This window comes from Labrus mixtus, chromosome 2 (genome assembly GCF_963584025.1).
Source record: "Labrus mixtus chromosome 2, fLabMix1.1, whole genome shotgun sequence".
NCBI classification, from domain to species: domain Eukaryota; kingdom Metazoa; phylum Chordata; class Actinopteri; order Labriformes; family Labridae; genus Labrus; species Labrus mixtus.
The window spans coordinates 14,485,213-14,505,395 of NC_083613.1; the positions used below are offsets into that span (position 1 = coordinate 14,485,213).

General features: G+C 42.6%; 1 protein-coding gene across 2 annotated transcripts in view; it reads right to left on the reverse strand.

Annotated features, from left to right (window-relative positions):
* Positions 1–20,183, reverse strand: part of prkcaa (protein kinase C, alpha, a) — a 156,563-nt gene that overhangs the window by 67,331 nt on the left and 69,049 nt on the right. For both annotated transcript variants that reach the window (XM_061064576.1, XM_061064569.1), the window contains exons 4-5: positions 4,804–4,915; positions 1,920–2,048 (exon numbers count right to left, since the gene is read on the reverse strand). In XM_061064576.1, coding sequence (XP_060920559.1) covers positions 1,920–2,048; positions 4,804–4,915 — 241 coding nt within the window. The remainder of the gene's footprint in view (positions 1–1,919; positions 2,049–4,803; positions 4,916–20,183) is intronic.

The window sequence follows — 20,183 nt, forward strand, 5'->3', positions numbered from 1 at the left end:
TCCACCACATGGCAACCTGCGTGAGCATCAACTCTAGAGCGGAGGGGGGAGACAGTTCTCTGTAATGTTTTGAATCTGGACTGCAGTACTCATTTTAAACACTAGGTGTCTGAGTTACATATTGCTCATTTAACAGCACATTGAATTTATTACATCCCCATTTCCCAAAAAAGTTTAGATGATCCGCAAAATATTGAAACCTCAAACAAGCGCACCTCACACTTTGAATACCTGAGTTCCTAAAGGTTGACATGACGTGCATCTTTTCAGAGAGTTGCTCTTTTTTTAACAGCATTTCAAAAAAGGCTGCACAAAGAGTGAAACAGGAACGCAAACTTTCTGGACCTCGCCATGCATCACATTACATTAGGAACCCTCTATAAATAGTATCTCATTAGAGGCTTTTCTGCACTCGGCGGGCTCAGGCCAGGTGTTCCTTTGAAACAGGAGGCATCAGTAATTAAAGCGGCTGGAAGAGGCTGTGATATGATCAAGCAGAACAGCCTCCTAATGAATAACGGTGATAGAGATGATTGCAAAGCCCTGACCCTTTGCTCACGAGGCACAGCGCTCAGATCCTGTCTTTAGTTTAATCCTGATGAGACACAAATTAAAGCGTCCTGCATTGCTACTCGCTTTGCAGAGACGAGCCAGTTACATCAGGAACTCCTGCCAACACGCCGCACGTCGTGACTGTTTCAAAAGAGACACTGCTCCAGGCCCACGCAGCAGACCACACACCGCTGCAGGAATATAGATTTGGATTAGGATTACCTTCAGAGCGTGTCGTAACAGCAGATTGTGTCTTATCGGAGAATGTTAAGCGGGAGAGGCTCCATCGATTGATTCGTGCAAAGAGAGGGTAGAACCTTGGCTGCATACTGATAAAAAAAAGACTGATAGTTACAAGGCTGGCCGTGTTTGATTCATCTTAAAATGAGTAAAGGCAAGGTTAATGTCCAGCAAGGTTCAAGCCGCGTTAAAGATAAAGTGAGATAAAAGGAGAATGTCTCAGTGTTATGAGACTATCAGGATTCATCGGCAGAAAAAAAGGGCAAAGTGTTGAAATTGATCCTGTTTCACAATCCCAACAAGACAACTGCGTCTGATATCACCTTCATCGTATGAACGAATCACAATGAGACTCCAGGTTACTGCCTGAGAAGTTTACAGATACAAAGAATATGTCTCTGTGTTTTGGTGCAAATAAATATTAACAAAGGAGAAGAATTTAAACAAAAATTGAAAAGCTTTAAAACAGCATTTCTGTAGAGGAGTTTTAACTGAACAAGGTAAAAGAAGAGGTGGGGAGTCGGCTGATGTAAAGCAGTAGGTCCACACACACACGCACGCGCACACGCACACGCACACACACGCACACGCGCACACACACACACACACACACACACACACACACACACACAAACACACACACACACACACACACAAGTAAGCACGTCTGCACTGCAGATGTGAGGTACCCATCTGCACAGATCGACCCGAAACACAGTGAACCTTTCCAGGACTCGTTCATCAGAGACATCTGTCCCTCTGTGTGTCCCTGACTGTAGACTGCAGCACGCTCTGCCGCGCTTCATTATTATTCCTGTAATATTCTTTGGTTACGGTGGGACACCTCAGCTTGTGAGCGAGCGATTAAAAAGTTTGATGTGCCATGAGATGTATCACGTTGTATTATGCACATAGATAATTAATGGATATAAAATAAGACGTATTTTCAGCCACAAATACCGTTCACACAGGCTGGGAGAAAGAAAGAGACGGTAAGAGACGCATGCAATACTCCAATGAAAAAGTCACTGATTGAAAAACGAAATCAAAGTATGTAGAACGCGTGAAAAGGAGGAGCTGTAGAGTTGTGCACTAATGAACAGTGTGGAAGTCATCATGAGACCTACCTGTGACCTGCAGTTTCTCCGCTGTGACCTCACACTTGAGGTAGAGACGCCCCCTCCTCTCGGTGTGATCCGTTCCACACAGGCTGGGCACGTTCATCACACACTGGTTATGGACGTTCATATCGCAGGCTGCATGGACGCGGAGACGAGAGAAAGAGACATGAGGGGAAATAAACATGACAAATTATATTGGTGCTTTTGTTTTACACAAATCCAACTCAACTGAAAAGCTTCAGGCTTTCTTACATTTGGCTTCTGTTGCATTTGTAACACTTAATGTGAATATAAAAGCCTGTATTTGTGTTTATATACAAGATCCAGGAAGATGCCCTTTCTGGGTCCAGTCCCATTAAAAAAGTGAAAAACTGTCCTGAGGCCTGACGGCTCAGAATGAGACTTTCTTAAAAAGAAATCCTGGATGCAGTGTCCTCCAGGCTGAAGAGGAGAGAGACCATCCAGCTTTAATAAAACACGGTATAGTAAGAGTAATGTGTGCAGCCTCTCTGGCTTCATATCTGAAGTCAGTAAGCTGGGAGATTTATTTCACATATAGAAAGACATATTTCAATTTCATTCTCCAGATTATAAATGTTTGGCTCGATATGAAAGAATCAGAGCTGTGAGGTAAAAGGCTTATGACCCCCATGTAGCCACACATTACATCATCACACCACCAGGTTAGTAGGTGAAACATTATTCAAACTAGCTCTGCTGATGCTTAGATCGTGTGTTTTTGTCGCTGTTGTGGCTCTCTGGTGTTTAAAAATACCTCAGCGTGATGGTATTGTGGTGTGATTAGAGGTGCAGTCGATCTGCCAAAATAATTTATCGCTCCTCGTCTCTATTTGTGCACCGCCCGGAGCCATCACCAGGCGTTACTGGTCTGCAGCAGGTGGGGGATGATGTATTTAGGAGCTCATTAAGACATTCAGACTAATCCCTTATCATCATAAGATTAAAGGGAGGGAGAGTGAGCGAGGGATATTAATAACGACAGCGAGCCTATTCAGGGTGCGAACATACGTAGCCCGCAGAGCTAAAATAGACGAGGTGGGATTTAAATGAGACGAAGTGAAGGAGGAGGGGGGCATGCACGGGTCTATAATATCCAGGGAAGAGGAACAAAAGGCTTTTTCATCAGGAGAGGGATACTTTAGAGTGGCTTTGGAACAGAGCGTAATGTGCGGAGGCACTCATAGCAAACCATTATTTTCATATGCCTGCATACTTGTGCCTCATTGACCTCTGTGACAGATCGGTGCAGGATTAAACGTCCTTTATTGTTCAGGCATCGACTTTAGGCCAGAGCTGACTCCATACACAGAACATGAAGAACGGTAACGTATAACCAACAGCTGATGAAGCTGCACTGAGTGTTTACGCAGAGTTGACCCGTTTTAAAAAAAAAGGAGCAACATCTCCATTTGGATTTTCTTTTAAAGGCTGCTGTGAGGAGTTTTTAAAGTGGTTACGGAACAGAGTGAAGTTAATATTGACGCCTCTTTATGAACTAGAAACGCTGAGATAGATGCAAAAACAGTCTCTTTAATGAAGACGAGTGGTCAAAAATGAAGGTGCTCACAGTGCAAACAGGGGAATAAAAACCGCAGCAAACGTTTGAGTCCTGGACTATCATCAGTGCTCAATGACTAAACACGTTTACTGTTTGCACTCATGTCTTAATTAAAGAGACTTTTTCTGCATGTATCTCAGCCTGTGGAATCTTTGTGGCTTTTTATTCCAGTGGAATCAGAGTGTGGGGATCTTCTCTGCAATTCTTCTAAACTTTCTCCAGTACCAAAAAACTTTTTTGATGCCTTGTGAAGGCGCAGTCTCACATCTTCTCACGTTTTCTCTCTGAGATTCAAAGAAAATGTGGTAATCAGCATAAAGACTTTTTATTTCTTTATTTCTTATTTCTTCTTCTTATTTTAATGTCTGAAATCGCTGACGCAGGCTAGGTGTCAGACAAAGCGATACACTGCCGTAACAGACTGTCTTAAGGGGAATCTCCACCGCATAGATTTTTAAATGCTAAAAGAAAGCAAGAACACGTTTATTGTTAAAAACACTTTGTAATGGATGGAACCAGCAAAGATACAAGAGGTGCTGCTTTGTCCACAGGGGGCGCCAAAATCAACACAACACGAAGTTCCTTGCTGGAGCTTAAATGTACTGCATGTGTTCAAATATAAGATGTTTCTGTTCACTGACAGATGTTGGCATCTGGATAAATACAGGTGTTTGGTCAGCGTTATCCATCTGATCAGGGGGTATTAGGGTTTTCTTAAAGTTAATCACACAGCGCTGAAAAGACAAAAGCTTCTCTGAAGTCTGCGCGCAGTTGCTGCGTACCTTCGTACCTTCGTTCTGTTTTCAAGAACATACTCACACTCTCTCCTGTCAGTCTCTTGAAAGCCACTTTAAGGTCCACAGTTAGATTAAATCTGTTAACATTTTTAAGACGGTCTTTTTGGCAATGACATTTTTTGTCACAACACTCTGTAACACCGTATTTAATGGCTGCTTGACGTAGATAACCATCATCTTAAAATTAGCGTCATAACTCTGCCTCAGCTGTCGGTTAACCTGACTGACTTTTCAGACTCTTGGTTCTGAGCGATCTTCTTGTCCCGCCCTGGTTCTGTAGCTGTGAGTGACAGCTGGCCTCAGTAATGGGCGGTGCTCTGAATTGACAGATAAGCTGCTCTGTTTGAACGTGTGATGGCATAAAGAGGTCTACACTCCAAATATAAGACAACCCCATTTTTATTCAGATGTGTTTCATTAGAAAATGAAGTCTTATATTTGTAACAATGGGGTAATTTAATGTGATAAAATGTTGTGTTTTAAACGAGTGTGAAGTTGCAGGAGGTCAACTCACAGTCACACTTCATGCCCTGGTGGATGAGGCCGTACAGCAGGGAGCCACAGTGGTCACAGAACGTGGGGCTCCCATAGGTGTGGATCTTAAACTTGTGCTTTGTTCGGGGATCCTGGAGGAATCAAAAGAGAAGAAAGGGCCGATTAAAGGTCTGAAACAATGGCATGACTGGAAAGGTTCAAAGAAAAACAATGCATGTCGTCCCCCCCTCTCTCCTCCCAAACATTTCCTCTCTCTCTTCAGCTGTCTTATCTTATAAAGGTGGAAAAAAGGGTTACAACAATGCCGTACATTCAGACATAATGTCCCTAAAAACACTACATCTGCTTTTGTCATCCTTTGACACTCACTGGTTTTTGAATGAAGACACATTTCCTGTTTCAGTCACACGACTGCATCGCAGGACTTCACCTTTGGTCATGAATAAAGGTCACTCAGGAGACACTCCAGAGCTGATTGCAGACCTGCCTGCAATCAGCTCTTTACTTTTCTTTTCTTTTTCTTTTTCCTAAAGTGGGGAGCCAATCAATCTGTAATGACCTTTTATTAAAGCTTTGTTTTTGTTTTGTCTTTTCCTCCACTGGGAAATGATCATTATTATGTTTGTACTCAGTGGAAGTGAATTCAAGAGCAACAAAGCAGGACACACAGTTCAGAGCCCTGTTGTAATGATTCCTTTTGAAAGCTGTACTCAGAACCCCCCCCCCCCCCCCCCCCCCCAACACACACACAAACACAAAAACACACACAAACACAAATGAATGTACAGGTTCTGATGCATAATAAAGCTATTAGTGTCTGGTGTAATGTCGACTTCTTTGCTGTGCAGTGAACGGTTTGTGTAGGCACTATTTGTGCAAATAGCCATCAAGGCCGTCAGAGCTTTTCATTCATCATTTGCCTCCTGCTATGGCCGTTCATTGCCCGAGGCTCTGAACATCAATATTTAATGAGTCAAAGCTTGAAAAACATCAGGGTTTAATGCAGAAAATTACTCTGCACATGAGTGTGTGTAAGCCTGGGTAGAGCAGAGTTTAAATGACGTCCTTGTAAACGGCAAATATTACTGTTTCCTTCTGCAAACGTCAGACTGTTTCCTACATGCAGGACAAAGTTCAGTTTATACTCCGCCCACTTTTTATCTGCTGTCCTTCAGTGACACAGTAGCGGTAGCTGCTCCACTCCACAGCGGGTTTACGGTGTTGCTCACACATTTTATGGGGGAAATTATTTGCATATTCATGCTCTGAGATTCATCCTGCAATCAAGACGTGTGCATCTTATCAACAGGAAGAACAATCACAAACCATTTGACAGGTTGGATGTTGCATCACAGCAGATGTGCACGACTTGAAGAGGAAGAGTCAAACCAAAAGAAAGACATTAGGATTCACATGTAGGTTGTACCAAGCACCAAAGGAAGAGGTTTACAGCATGTGGGCTTCAGAGCAGAGAGGGGAACCAATTGTCTGTTTTAATCAAATCCTCTAATCTATCAGCGGGAATGCCTTCCAACAACACAAGACTTATCATTTACCAGGATTGCTAGTATCTTTATGACCCACCCCCCTCCCCCCTCCTCAGAGTGTTAAATCTGTTTTAATTTAGCTTTATGGTGTTTTCTCACATGCACACAGCTCCTGAAAATGTCCCTAAATTTTACTGGTGAGCTGCATGTGTGAACGCAAACTGAAAACTTTTTTTTACCCTAACTTCACCCCAACATTTCCTGCCAGCCCCTCAGTGACATTTCAGCATGAAGTCAGGCGAGCAGATGTGTGAATGTAGCGGGTAATATTCAGGAAAACCCACAGCGAACCAGCTAGCAAGCGGGCTAAGGTGATGCAGTTTAAACCACTTTACCGGGGAGTGACCAGTACAATTGTTGAGCACATACCGAAGCTGTTTCAAACTCTTTTCTGCTTCTCTGCTTGCAGGAATGTTTTTTCCCACTCATTCGTTGATACTGTGAATATGTCCAATCACACATAGCGCTGTCATCATAGCATCATAGTTGCCCTCCACAGCATCCTGTTTACTCCATGTCCACATGAAGTGCGTCTTTAAATTAAGAAAGAAGGAAAGATGCATATGGACAAGGCATCTGTTGCCTGCAGAGATGTCCCCCTCTCCAGTGTGACAGAGTGAAAGTCTCCTGCTGTGAGGTGCATGTGTGAACAAGCAGCTCAGGATGGCAGGGGCAACCAGTCTGAAATGTTCTAGACATTTTCAGTAGTGCATGTTTGAAAAAGGCTAAAGGGAGACCTTCCAGGATGTAAAACAGAAACATCTGCAGCTGTGCATGCCAGATGTTTCAGCCTGTTTTACATCCACCGACTCAGTGCACGAGTACAGGAATCTTCATTTTGGTTTTGGATATGATTTATGACATTTAATTGACATTCAAAAGGAGGGAATGGAAACCCCTCATCACAGATGTACACAAAGATAAGGCTTATCTATTAAAGTGTATGTTCTTATCAAAACTAAGATAGTCAAAACTATCTATCCTTTGGTTTATACGATACAGTCTGTGATATTCTAATGTTCGACAGAGCCGCAAAAAACGACACATCTTCAGTCATATTTTTAACCCAGAGCTGCTTTAGATAGATAGATAGATAGATAGATAGATAGATAGATAGATAGATACTTTATTGATCCCGAGGGAAATTCAAAGCATCCAGTAGCAGGTTCCAAAGACGTACATGACATGAAACATTTGTTACAGTAACCACAAAAATGACGCCCCCCTCCCATACATATATATTAACCTGAAAAAAAGATTTAAAGAATCCCCCTAGATGAATCAAACTTAAATCTGTGCAATTAAAAATAGACTTACAAGAAATGTTAAATGTTGTTTATATATGTACAGCAATGTTTAAAAAGAAGATAGTTCAAAATGATCTTTTAAAGCAAAAGGAGAGAGAGCACTGAGTAAATTGCACAAACAAATTGGCAATAGTGTGTCGCTGAAACGTTGCCAATGTATTTGTGCTTTTACACAGTGTGCAGGAGATTGGCTGCCATTTTTGGTTATTCAAGACAATAAATCACACTTTTTTAAAGGGCTTTAGACTTCTATTATTGTTGCCATGGTATCAATACAGCTATCGATATCGTTTGATTCTTACTCGTACCAAATCAAAGTTTAAAATTCAGATATCCTGACAACCCTAATCACAACATTGTAAACAATGACAGAGTTGTATAATTTGTGGACTGGACTTTAATTGTAAGACAACACTAATAAGACACCCTTCTTCTGTTCTTTATTTGCATTTGTCATTCCTCAACACCAGCCCTGTATTTGCATTGGCATCTTCCTTCCTTCTTTTTTGAGTAAATGCAGCACCTCTTGTTTTTTATCAAGGGGTAGATCACATCTGATATATTTTGAATATTCTCGAATGGTGACATTAATAGAGTCAAAACATGGAGATGGACGATTACTCTGTCTGTTGCATCTGTCTCACTTTGGACTGTCTGCCGTTCAATAGCAGATACTGTAGTATCAAACTAAACAAACAGCCCCGGGTGCAGACTCTACCTTCAGTAAATATCTGCGGGTGTTAAGAAAAGCCAGAAGCTGTTAGATGTGATCTGTTGATCAAGCAGAACCAGTTATTACACTAAGTTGTTTCTTTGTTCTTTGTTCGCTGAACAGTCAATGAGTGATGAGGCCAGAGTAAACATACGCCATGATGCAACAACAACACCCGTATGGAAACTGCTATTGTGACAGTATTTGGTGACAAGCTGAAGGTAGACGGAGCAGGGACAGGTTTAAAGGCCACTGCAGGACTTACACTGTGCAGCACGTTGTCCCCTGTTCATTCGTTTGTTCCGAGCACTCGACCTGCAGCTCATGAAGCACTCTCTGCTGGAGAGAAATCTGAAGGATGAGCACTTTTCCAACAACCCCTTCAGAGTGCTTTCCTGCTCATTGTCAGGTTGTTTTGTGCTGTAAATCCCTCTCTGACTCACGGCCTGTTTAAGTGGATTTGCATTGAGAACATAACCCTCACTTTGCGTTCTCTGGAAACAGAAAAGCTTGATTATCCGAGGAAGGATACACTATTATTCTGTCTGCTGCAGTGTTAAAAAAAAATCCCCTTTTTTGTCTGTTATCTTGAGAAATGAAGTGTCCAATGAGTAATGAATAAATACATCATCAGTACGGGGAGCAGCGTGTCATATATCTCAGTGAGAGGGGACAGAGTGGCATGGTGCGGCGCCACAGTCGTCCGTGCTCCATGCTGTTTGCCATTTCAGTCAGGTTGACACTGGACTCACGCAGCAGAGTCTCTCAGGCTCCTCAGATCTCACTTTCAGTCTGCCATTTCCCTGCCCGTCAGTCTGTAGAGGCTTTACTCTTCAACAGGACAAAGAGAAATGCTTCACCTGTCTGTCTTCGAGTCATTCATCCATGTTTATAAGTTTCCTTATCTGGAAATAAAAGCTACTTGTATTAAATTCAAAGGGACAGGAACATATTTACTGCACTTTTTAGTCAGTAAAACACATTCTAGTAGTTTCTATATGTACGCCCCCAATGGCAGTCGATTATTATGTTCAAGCTATACCTCAGCCGTCCACCACTACCAACGACTGTAGCCAGAGACCGGCTGTAGACCCGGCCAATGGGCCTTCTCCTGACTCTACTGTCTGGATGTAAACAAGCACAGTGAATGGATAGTATGTCGTAAGAGCAGTGCGTCTGGTAGTTGTTTTTTTTTAAGATTTATTTTTGGGCTTTTTTTGCCTTTATTGTAGAGATAGGACAGTGGATAGATTTGGAAATCAGGGAGAGAGAGAGAGGGGGGAATGACATGCGGGAAAGTAGCCACAGGCTGGATTCGAGCCCGGGCCGCCCGCATGGAAGACTACAGCCTCCATACATGGGGCGCGCGCACTAACCACTGCACCACTAGTGCTACCTTGTGGAAAGTTTTTGACTGGGAAAATGGAGATACAAGTCTATGTGGGCTGTGTCAGGTTAAACTGCCATATCGACCGGAGCAATGCCTAACCACATTATCAGAATCAGAATTACTTTATTAATCTCAGGGGGAAAATTCTGAGGGACTTTGAAATGTAACACGTAATGTCGTCATTGACATTTGACATGCTCACACATACATACACAGTTACTCTCCCACTATGTTGACGAGCAGAGGCGCCCGAATGGGCAACCTTGAAAATTGAAACGGTCATTGCAGAGGAATGTGCGAGGAAATGTTAGCATGCTCATAACAGTGCGTTTTTGCTTTTCATGGGGACAAAGATGTTTTTGAGAGCTGAGCGGAGAAGGACAACTTTGTGTGGACTAGGCCTAAATGTCCATTGATGCAGGAGCATTGTGTTCACTGTGGGCTCGTTGTTAGCTAAATGTGCAGTGGGAGTTTTAATAGCCGACGCTGTAGAGCCACCATAGCAGTGACATGTTCAAGTGACATGTGATGTTTGCCGGTAGCCCTCCCTGATCACAAATCAGGTTCGGTGACTCATAGAACGAATTAAACTGGGATGTAAAAAATGAACATGTATGCAGGACCCGGCTTTGACAGCAAGTGTAAAAAATCTTGTTGTACGTGGAGCGGCTTAGTAACCCACTGTTCACACTTCACATTGTATTCTGTCGATATAGGCAGCTACATGCCAAATGTTTTTTCACATACACTGCATGTATTGTCCAATTAGCAGCCCAGACCACGCTGTGCAGGCCAGCAGTCTGTGTGTTAGTTTAGGAGAGACAATATAAAGAAAGAGCGAGCAGCTGTGCCGGCTGCACTTACTCAAGTCCACCCACACACAGCTGATCCTGAAGGATTATCCTCGTTTCCCCTCCTTTGTTTTCTTACGTCCGTCGACTCGGCAGCATGAATGAACGACGGTGACTTAGAGCCACATTCAGCTGCACATGGATCCTGTGTTTTACCAAGCGTCACATCAGCTTCTGATGAGTGAAACTTAATTTAAAAGTCCTCCGTTAATGTTAAACACTCGGGACAGAGACGGCATGACATGCAAACAAGGTGAACCAGTGAAAACATCCAACAACAGGTTGTTTCTGGAACGTCATGCAATTTATTTGTCTTCCGCATTGGCTTCATTTTTGAACACCAGATGTTGCCTCTTGTGCTCGACCGGGTGTAGCTATCCAAACACAATTAGCTACGGTCAACGTCCCGCCTAGCAGGTGTTAATCTTGTGTCTGCTCATACTGATAAGCAGGCTGTCATTTAAAGATTCACCAGGGCCTCGTGTAATGTGCACAAAATGAAACCTGTAAATGAGTGTATCCAGCTTCACATCATTGAGCACACTTGGTTGTCCATTAACATCCTCCCTGTGAGCTGTGGCATTGGAGGGTTTACCACTGCAGCTGCTCTCCCATATTACCTCCTAATTGGGGCTGAATGGGAAATTTAAGACGGACAGACCAATGAGAAGAGAGTGTAACACCAGAACACCAGAAGAAGACTTAATGGTAAGAAGGCCATGATGGACAAATGAAGACAGAGGGTGTTTCATGTTCACTGGATGAGGCAGCAAGGAGAATTGCACCTTGGTTATAATATAATATGGACCAATAGGATTACAGGATTTTGAATTATGTTTGAAAATGGAACAGAAACCTTTTACTTGTGGCTAGTGTACTGTTAAGTCCAAGTTATCTCATTTAAAAAAAAAAAACACAATTAAATGCTATCTCTGCACAGTTTGTTCTGGCATGAGGGCACCAGTATGCAAAGTATCCAGATGTTACACAAAAATGACGGTGGTAAAATGGTGAAATCTGGATCAAGGTTCTCAGAAACACACAGATGGACGATAAAATACAGACACGATTAAAGTGATTCCAAAAAGCCATCTGGAATGAACAGATCAGAAAAAATACCTTGTTATCATGAGCTTCAACTGTAGCACTTTAAGGTCTGCCAATGGTCTGCCAAACGATAAAAACTTTTAATCACAATTAATCGCATTTTAAATCTCATGTTTGAAATTCCATTATATCCTCCTGTTTGGGTTTTGCCGCTTCTCTCCCTGCCTTAAGCTTTCCACGTAAGCAGGTGGAAGGGCAGGCAGATCCCAGAATAGAGCCATACCACCAAATATGAATTTTAATAAAGTATTTTTCTTGATTTTTCTGTGTAATCCCAGACAGATTCAAAAGCCACGGATCACAACCAGACTGAGGGCAGAGAACCATCACAAGCCTGGAGGCAGCCAGGAGAGGTGGATGAAAACAGAAGCACGGGGGGTCAGCACGGTGATGGTGGCTAATTAGCCAGACTCCAGTCCAGATTAATTAACAAACAGGGACGCCATCCAGCCCCTGCTAATGAACAGGCTGGCTGGGTGGAGCTGAGCAGGAGGGGCAGGGGCAGAGGGTGATGATGTGGACGAGTACAGGTCCCCCTCCATCCTGCATTTACACTGTTCCAGTCACAATGACTTCAAAGGGAGGGGTGGGGCGGAGCTTGATTATGTGGATGATGTCTAAAAAAAACAAGAAAAGTCAAGCTGCTTTCAAATGCAGAATCTAAACCACTGAACCTGCCTTCAATATCTGCTTCTCAGATCCAGTCTTCATCTCCCTGAGTCTTGGTATTTTAATTGATGAATCTCTTTTTCAGGCACTGAGCACCTTGCGTCTGGTCAGCCTTTGCTAACATGAACACATGTCTGCTGGCTGAAGTTGGAGGATGCTTGGTTTGTATTTCTGCATGTTAAAAAACTTCTGATAACAGCTGCAGACATTGTTAAAAACATTGAATGAATGTGCAGAGCCTCTTTACGATGAATATTTAAGAGAGCTGAAAAAGGCTTAAAGGTATAACCGGCGAGCTTTGCCAGTACTATGTGGGCTGTGAAGCGACCACACTAACGTAGTAGTGCATCATATTAACACCAGCAAAAAAAGAGATTTCTAAATTTACATAATGCATTCGAATTATTTAGATACTTTCTGCAAACATTCAGCAAAACTCACACTTAGTTCTTCAATGTGTTACGTTATCTTTTCTACTTGTGCTTGTTTTTATTTGTAAAACCAGCTTTTACTGTCTTTATTAAACTGCTTATCACGACTTTGCATCAAATGATCATGAATATAAACATGTTATGCTCTCTGTCAGGGGGGCCTGGAGGACCAGGAGTTATGGGGGCACACGGTTTGACACTGCAAAGAATGGAACATTTTGTAAGTGGACTTACAGGTAAACTTAAGGCTTACAATCAATATCCACAAGAAGCCATGAATTCTAAAACTGCTTCGCTCTGATAAACGCAGCCTGAGGGTGTTGACGGACGAGGGAGAACGGAGCAGTAAAGGGGCGGAGCTGACACACAACGCACACGTATCTGGTGGAAGTTCTGAGTAAGAGAAGCCCGTTTATTACTTCATTAAAATGATTGCAGGACTTCAAGTTTAAATCTTACAAGTGGATTTCCATCTTCGTCTTTCTTTTCATGGAGTTGTTCAAGTTTAAAAAATGTGTTCAAAGCTCACTGTTGTTACTTCTTGAGAATCTGGAAGTTTCATGTTGCAGCATCACTTTTAATCACTTCCTCTGTAAAAGCTGTTTTCAGTTTGTCGTCACACTGAAGTTGCTCTTCTGTTCTTTTTGCAGAAAATGTTTGAGCTACATCCTAAATTCTAGGAATTTGTTAGCCAAATCAGCGACTGACGGTGTGTTAAGAGTATATTAATACATGTGTATGTGTTGATGTGTATAATGAGGGGTGGATTGGGGGCTTGAAAATATTTTCATCTGCCAGAGGGGGGCTCGACAGAAAAGGTTTAGGCACATGTTGAAAGAAAAGTCTGCGAAAAAAGTGATTGAAGATAAATCACATGTGCAGGTGAGGTAGAATCAATAGCATTAGTCTTTTGCATTTGACATGTTTTTGCATTTGCATGCTACACGGTTGAAAAGTCAAATGGAAACCTGGTCACACAATTACCTGTCCAAGAAATTGTCTTCCCTAATGCTCAAGAAATCAATCTGATGAAATACTGGTGATGCCCACTTCAGTTCAGGGGAAATGTTCCTCAAAATCAGCTAAAGGCTGATAAAAAGCTGCACAAGTATGGTTCCATTTCTGTTCCCTGACATTTGGTATTATTGCCTGGGATTATTTGGAAAGTCCACAGTAGGAATCATCAAAGACTCTGGGTAGCTAAGGCACTCCACCCACCTCCCACGGAGTCAAAAGAGATCCACCTGGTGTGACATTTAGAGCCAGAGAGTCAGAGGGAGTGAAAAGAGACGCGCCGTCTTCACTGCTCTCTTTGACTCGTCAGATCCCTTCAGGACTGAGAAAGAGGTTTGTTGCAGTGATGCTTGAATGTGAACATTTTCCTGAATATCTGAAGTCAGAGAACATTTGACCTCCAGTAAATTCCCCTCTTGTAGTTCACTCCTTTGTCTAATTCTCATCGATCTGTAACCCAACATCCTGCCCTGGGAGGTGACATTTCCAATGAAGGAGGGCAGCAAGTGCCACCCTGTTTAATTTTTGAGTCACTTCCTTTCTGGTAAACATGAATCGGTGTGTGTGCAAGCACCGCACCACTATATACACACACACACACACACACACACACACACACACACACACACACAACCAAGGCCCATGCAATGGTTTCATAAAAGGCACAGAGGAACATTTCTTCACCTTCTCTGATTGCAGAGTTTAAGTTCGCTAGACTTGACTCAGTCGGTGTAATCTAACTTTCTGATCCTGACAACAGGCATGAGAAAATCAAGTACAGATCACAGTTCCGATCACTCTAAAGCAGAGGTCAGACTACCCTATTTTTTTGTCTGTTTACGATGGTCACTGTGTCAGACTAGGGGATCTCAGAGCCATAGACTTGTGCCATGACAAATTACATTAGGGGTCCCGATAAATCAACACGACCAACATGATGAAGTTGTAGGGAAGAGGGGCGGGGCTAGACACCATCCAGAAAGAAGACTGTTTTGTTAGCAGAGCTCTGCAAACTTTTCCTCGGTCTCGTAGTTCCATCTCTTGGCACCAACTTCCTCATTCTTCTTTAGCTTCACCATTGTGTTTGTTTACACTGACAACTACAGTGTGTGCTGACGAGCTAGTAAACCTAACTTTTTATTGTCGAAAAGACGCCACCTGTTGGAAAAAACTCTCAGCGACATGCAGCAACATGCAATTCAAACACATCCAAACACAGAACTTATTTAGAAAATAGACACAAAGAATTACGAAGAAGTTATGAAAAACCATTAGTGTCAGCAACAGTGCTCAATTTTTTTTTTTTTTCATCCAGTGGATCTCAATTTTCCCATCTTCTGTATTCAGCTGCTTCTTCATTCTTTTCACATTTTGACTACAAACCTCCCTTTTGTTCGACTCTCCCTCTGACTGGTAATAAAGTCGTCCATTGTTGATTCATTTCCAGTCGGACCGTTTTTATTTGCTTTCATTTATAACCATTAAGCAAATGAAGAGTCGTTGTGTGTGTGAAAGGAAGTCTGTGTCACAATTAGTTCTGTCAGTTTTATCACATTGCAGCTCGTCGGCTTTTAATCACATTGTATATCACATTAATCACCCTTCCCCTCCAGATCATCCCTATTCTAACTAACTATAGAACTACAGTTATTCCCTAGAAAAACTGTAGTTCATATATCCCAGTCGCTCATGGATGCGGACACACTTTATTAAAGTGTTTAAAGGCATTCTGCTGAAACGGGAACAACTTGATTGATCCCCCCCCCCCACAGGTAGGCGTCATTTTGTACCCCCTAAAACACAAACGCCCATGAAACTGCTCGCCGCGTTCTGGTGAACACTCTCGTCTTGGCTTACGTGCACAGCTGCAGTCTCAAAGGTGAGGAGAGGTTTGCAAAAGAACAAAACGGGAGCTATCATTTATCCTGATACGAGGTGTTAAACGAGGCAAGGGTTCTATATTTAGCGTGGAAATCAGCGCCCTGATTCCTCTTGGCCTTTCACTAAGCTGCTGAGTGCTGAGAGGGAGGGCAGGTCGCATCCCTCGCTCACGGGGGGTTTTCTTCTCTGTGTTTACACGTCAGCCTGTGAGACGAGAAAGAGATAATAACTGACACTTCTAACCAGTGTCAGAGCCGAAGTTGTGTCTCATTGTACATGTGAATATCAGGGTTCCTTGGGTGCTTTTGTTTCTTATACATGATGATGATCCAGCATGTGGTCCAGAATTCTTAATAACTGCATCTTAAAATGTGTCTTAATGGACCCTCTGCTTCCAATCAGACCAATTCCTTTCAGCCAATACGGTCGACACACATGATAATATGATCCGATACAATCTAATACATGCCATGCAATACAAGACTTTGTGATTCAGTACAATGCAATAGACTTTATTGTGTCTGGTTACACTTATTGTCCGCATAGGAAAACTGGAAACAATCTGATACAGTACAGCTGAGGCCCCCATATGGCAATACAACTCAGTACGATACGATATGGTTACGATACCACATAAGATATATGTGGGCGGTTGTGACTCAGTTGGTGAACTCAGTCGTCTCCTAATCAGAATGACAGGGGTTCGATCCCCAGCTCCTGCAGCCACATGTCCGACACTTAACCCCATGTTGCTCCCTCTGCTTCAGTGGTGGCGTGTGAATGTGCATGAATGGAATTAGTGATTAGTTAAAGATTCAATATGTAGATTCCGCCACCAGGGGGCTCTCAATCAATACTACAATAACAAAAGATGACGTCGAGGCTACCAGGGAATCATGGGACTTCTCTCTACTCCCCCCCCCCCACGAACGATCTCCGACTAGACCGCAGTCAAGACGAACCTGAGGAAGAGAATATATTTACAGACGAGCTAATGTACCCGAGTATAATTTACATGACGTTTTTATCACAGCAGCACATACAGCAACAGTACGGCAGCTTTCAGTAGCAGCTCACGCTTCTTCTTTGACGTAACATCTGGTGTTTCCACGGCAACTATAAACGTTCTGTCTGTCATGGCGGCTTTCTCAACCAGGCAGGTCCCGTTACAACTATGAAATTACGGATTTCTCTGGCTTTGATAACTGTTGGAAATATTTGAGGTAATGTAAGTACTACATATTGTACGTTTAATACTGTTGGACACTTTAAATAGCAGCCTCTGCCATCAGTGAGTGAACAGGTGTGACCTGCGGTAAAAGCTCTTAGCGTGCTGCCTCCACATAAGTACTGATAATAAATGTCAATCACACGATCATCAACAATAAAAACAATCTACAGACACACATAGCCAGATCTGCTCTGAAGACAAAATGCCGAATGTTCATCATGCTGGAATTTTAAAGGATGTTACCAGAGCCAGCAAGGACATTTTTCTGTAGTGAATTCTCATCATAAACATGAAAAGGCTTTAACAAAAGCCGAGGGGTCGGTCAAAAGATATTTACAGAAGACATACCGTGTTGGGGACGTTTCTTTGGCATCTTTCATACAAATGGACCATTTAGAAAAAACACAACATGAAACCTTAAAACCCTCGAAAAAAAACAAGCTTTCCCTCACTCAGCTGGAGAAAACTGAGCTCCCAGTATAAACAAGACACACATGTGTCACACACACACACACACACACACACACACACACACACACACACACACACACACACACACACACACACACACACACACACACACACACACACACACACACACACACACACACACACACACACACACACACACACACACACACACACACACACACACACGGAGGCTGCAGAGATGTGTTCATTTGCAGACACTGGCTCATTAGCATAGCATAGCACTCATGCTGTGACAGACATCCACCAGGTTAGGACAGGACAGAGGGTTCTGTCAGAGCTGTCACATCGGCTGGGAGATGACCGCACTGTTTACCTTCTCTGCAGCACGAACATGTGGAAGAAAAAACGCAGAGCAGTGCTTAAAAAAAAAACAGACCCTATAGCTCATCTGGTCACGGTCCAAACGCATAAAGCTGCAGTAAATTGGCATTGCAGACACAGGGCAGCTGTCAGGTGCTTTTTAATTAAAATAACTTCACAGGATGTGTTTTAAAAAGTTATCTAATAGCCAAAGTCTTGGCTGAGTCTTCCTCGGTTTAATGAGCGAGCTGACAGGAGGAGCAGCCTGGCCTTGAAGACTCTGTGTTATGGAGGCTTTGCTCTGTTGTTGCTCACAAAAAAACTCAATAAATGTAAAAAAGATTGACTGTGCAATCAATTTTCTCTTAGCAGCTGCATGTGTAGGTCTGTATCTGTGTGCTTGGGGATTTAATTATGGACTGTAGGAATATACTTTGGCTCCTTTAGCTTTATTATTGCAGAAAACGAGAAAACCTGGGAAACAGCGAACATACAGGTTTGTGTGCAAGGAGCTTTATTGGGAGCCTGTTGGCTTCTTGACTTCTCCTAACACACCTTTTTATATTTGTATAATCTGATTGTATCAAATTTGTGTGCAAATAAATCAATGCTTGTGTTTTCTAACCTTTTGTCAATGGATAGAAAACACAAGCATTCAAAACTGAGCACAGTTTATTCAACACAACTAAACGCTGCAGTCCAAGACCATAGTGCATGTAGACTCTCAGATTTCTATTTGAAGCAGTTCTTCATATTCATCAATACTAAATTCATGCTGTTTAAAATGCAGCTGAAATGTGCCACACTTTACGATGTGCTGGCTAACATTAGCAGTGCTAGCAGGGGCAGCCATCAGCTCTCCTTGCAGGTTGACGGCCTCATGCCTGTGCTGGTTAAACTCCCGAGTGTGGTAATATGCCAGTTTAACCTGCAGCCTACATACAACTTTATCCTCACTTTGTATCAAAACACTGACAAACCGCTGAGCCGTTATGGATGCCACCTGTCTATTCAGTGCCGACTAGCAAGACTGACAACTTTTAATCGTTTAGTAAACTCATCACAAATCACTAAGAATGACTCAGAATGACCTCAATGTTTTTCATGCAGAAGCCGCTCAATCAACCCCAGCAACTATCCAACCTCTGTTCTGCTTCAGTGACATGTCAATGTTTCTTATCCCCCGTTTTGCTCGGCTCGGAAATCTTTTATTTTTCGCATGGCCTCCGCCATCCAGGTACAGCTGTAGCGATCAATAAGAGTAAAGAGAAGTCTTTGAGTTTTTTTTAACAGTAGAGGCAGGCTGACCTATCGGTAACTCCCCTCGCTCTATTCCTGTCGTTGAGCTTCAGGCCTCACTGTTACATGACGGGTCAAGTTTAGACTTCAGACCCTCTCCGGCGTCTATTTTTAGGGAGTTTGTGTGCACTGACATCAAGGACAGTTATAGCACATCTTCCTACTGGAGGAACTTAAAGAAGAAAACCTGCCTTATGTCACCAAACCAAACCATGAGATTGTTTTGTACGTCAGTAACAGCTGGCACCAAAACTAAGATTAATGTCCTGAATGATGGACTTCCGATCTTAAAACACGTATTGAACCCTTGGTGGTGCATGTTTACTTTGACAGACAAAAGGTCGATTTAAATTAAAACATTCTGGTTTGAAGAATGGTGTAAAAATGTCATTAGAAAATGCTCGACATTAGATCAAAACTGGCATTTCAGTGAATTTATTTTGCAGTGTGCTGGCAGCACTGGTGCAGACAACCTCCCGTCCTGCAGGAGTTGTGACACTGAGTAGAATCGGGGGTCAAGAGAAGTTCCAACTCTCCCATGCGCTGGTCATTAATAATATTTAGCATAGTTGGACCAAGACCAGCCAACCTCTTTGCTGTAAACAAATCTAAGAGGGACTGAGGGAATTTGTGTTTGTGTGTGTCACTGTGTGCATGTTTGTTAAGTGTGTGACCTCAGTGCTATGCAATAATCTAAGTGTTTGTTTGTGTGTATATAAATTAAAATTTTTGGTTGTGCATGTTAACTCTGTTCTGTGTTTGTGTGTGTAGACGGTTGGATTGTGTTTGAGTCCGAGGTCATGGAGAGAATGAGCTGTGGTTCCCATCAAACCGAACAAACTGGGACGTGACTGTTTACCCTGAAAAAACCCCAGTGCATTCTGGGTGTCTCACATGCATAGTTATTAATGTGTGATGTGCAGATGTCTTGATTCAGTATTGACTTGTATCACGTGTCTTAAAGCTCTTGTGAGGAGGAGCTGAATGTTTAACTGTTGCTTAGAGCTCATTGGATTCATGTTGGGTCTTTGGAAATAATATAACAAAGATAACACTCTCTTTGTGTAAAGTGTCTTGAGATAACATTTGCTATGAATAGGCGCTACACAAATTAAAATTGATTGATTAATTGAAGGTTACTCTACATGCAACAAGATGTCTTTTTACA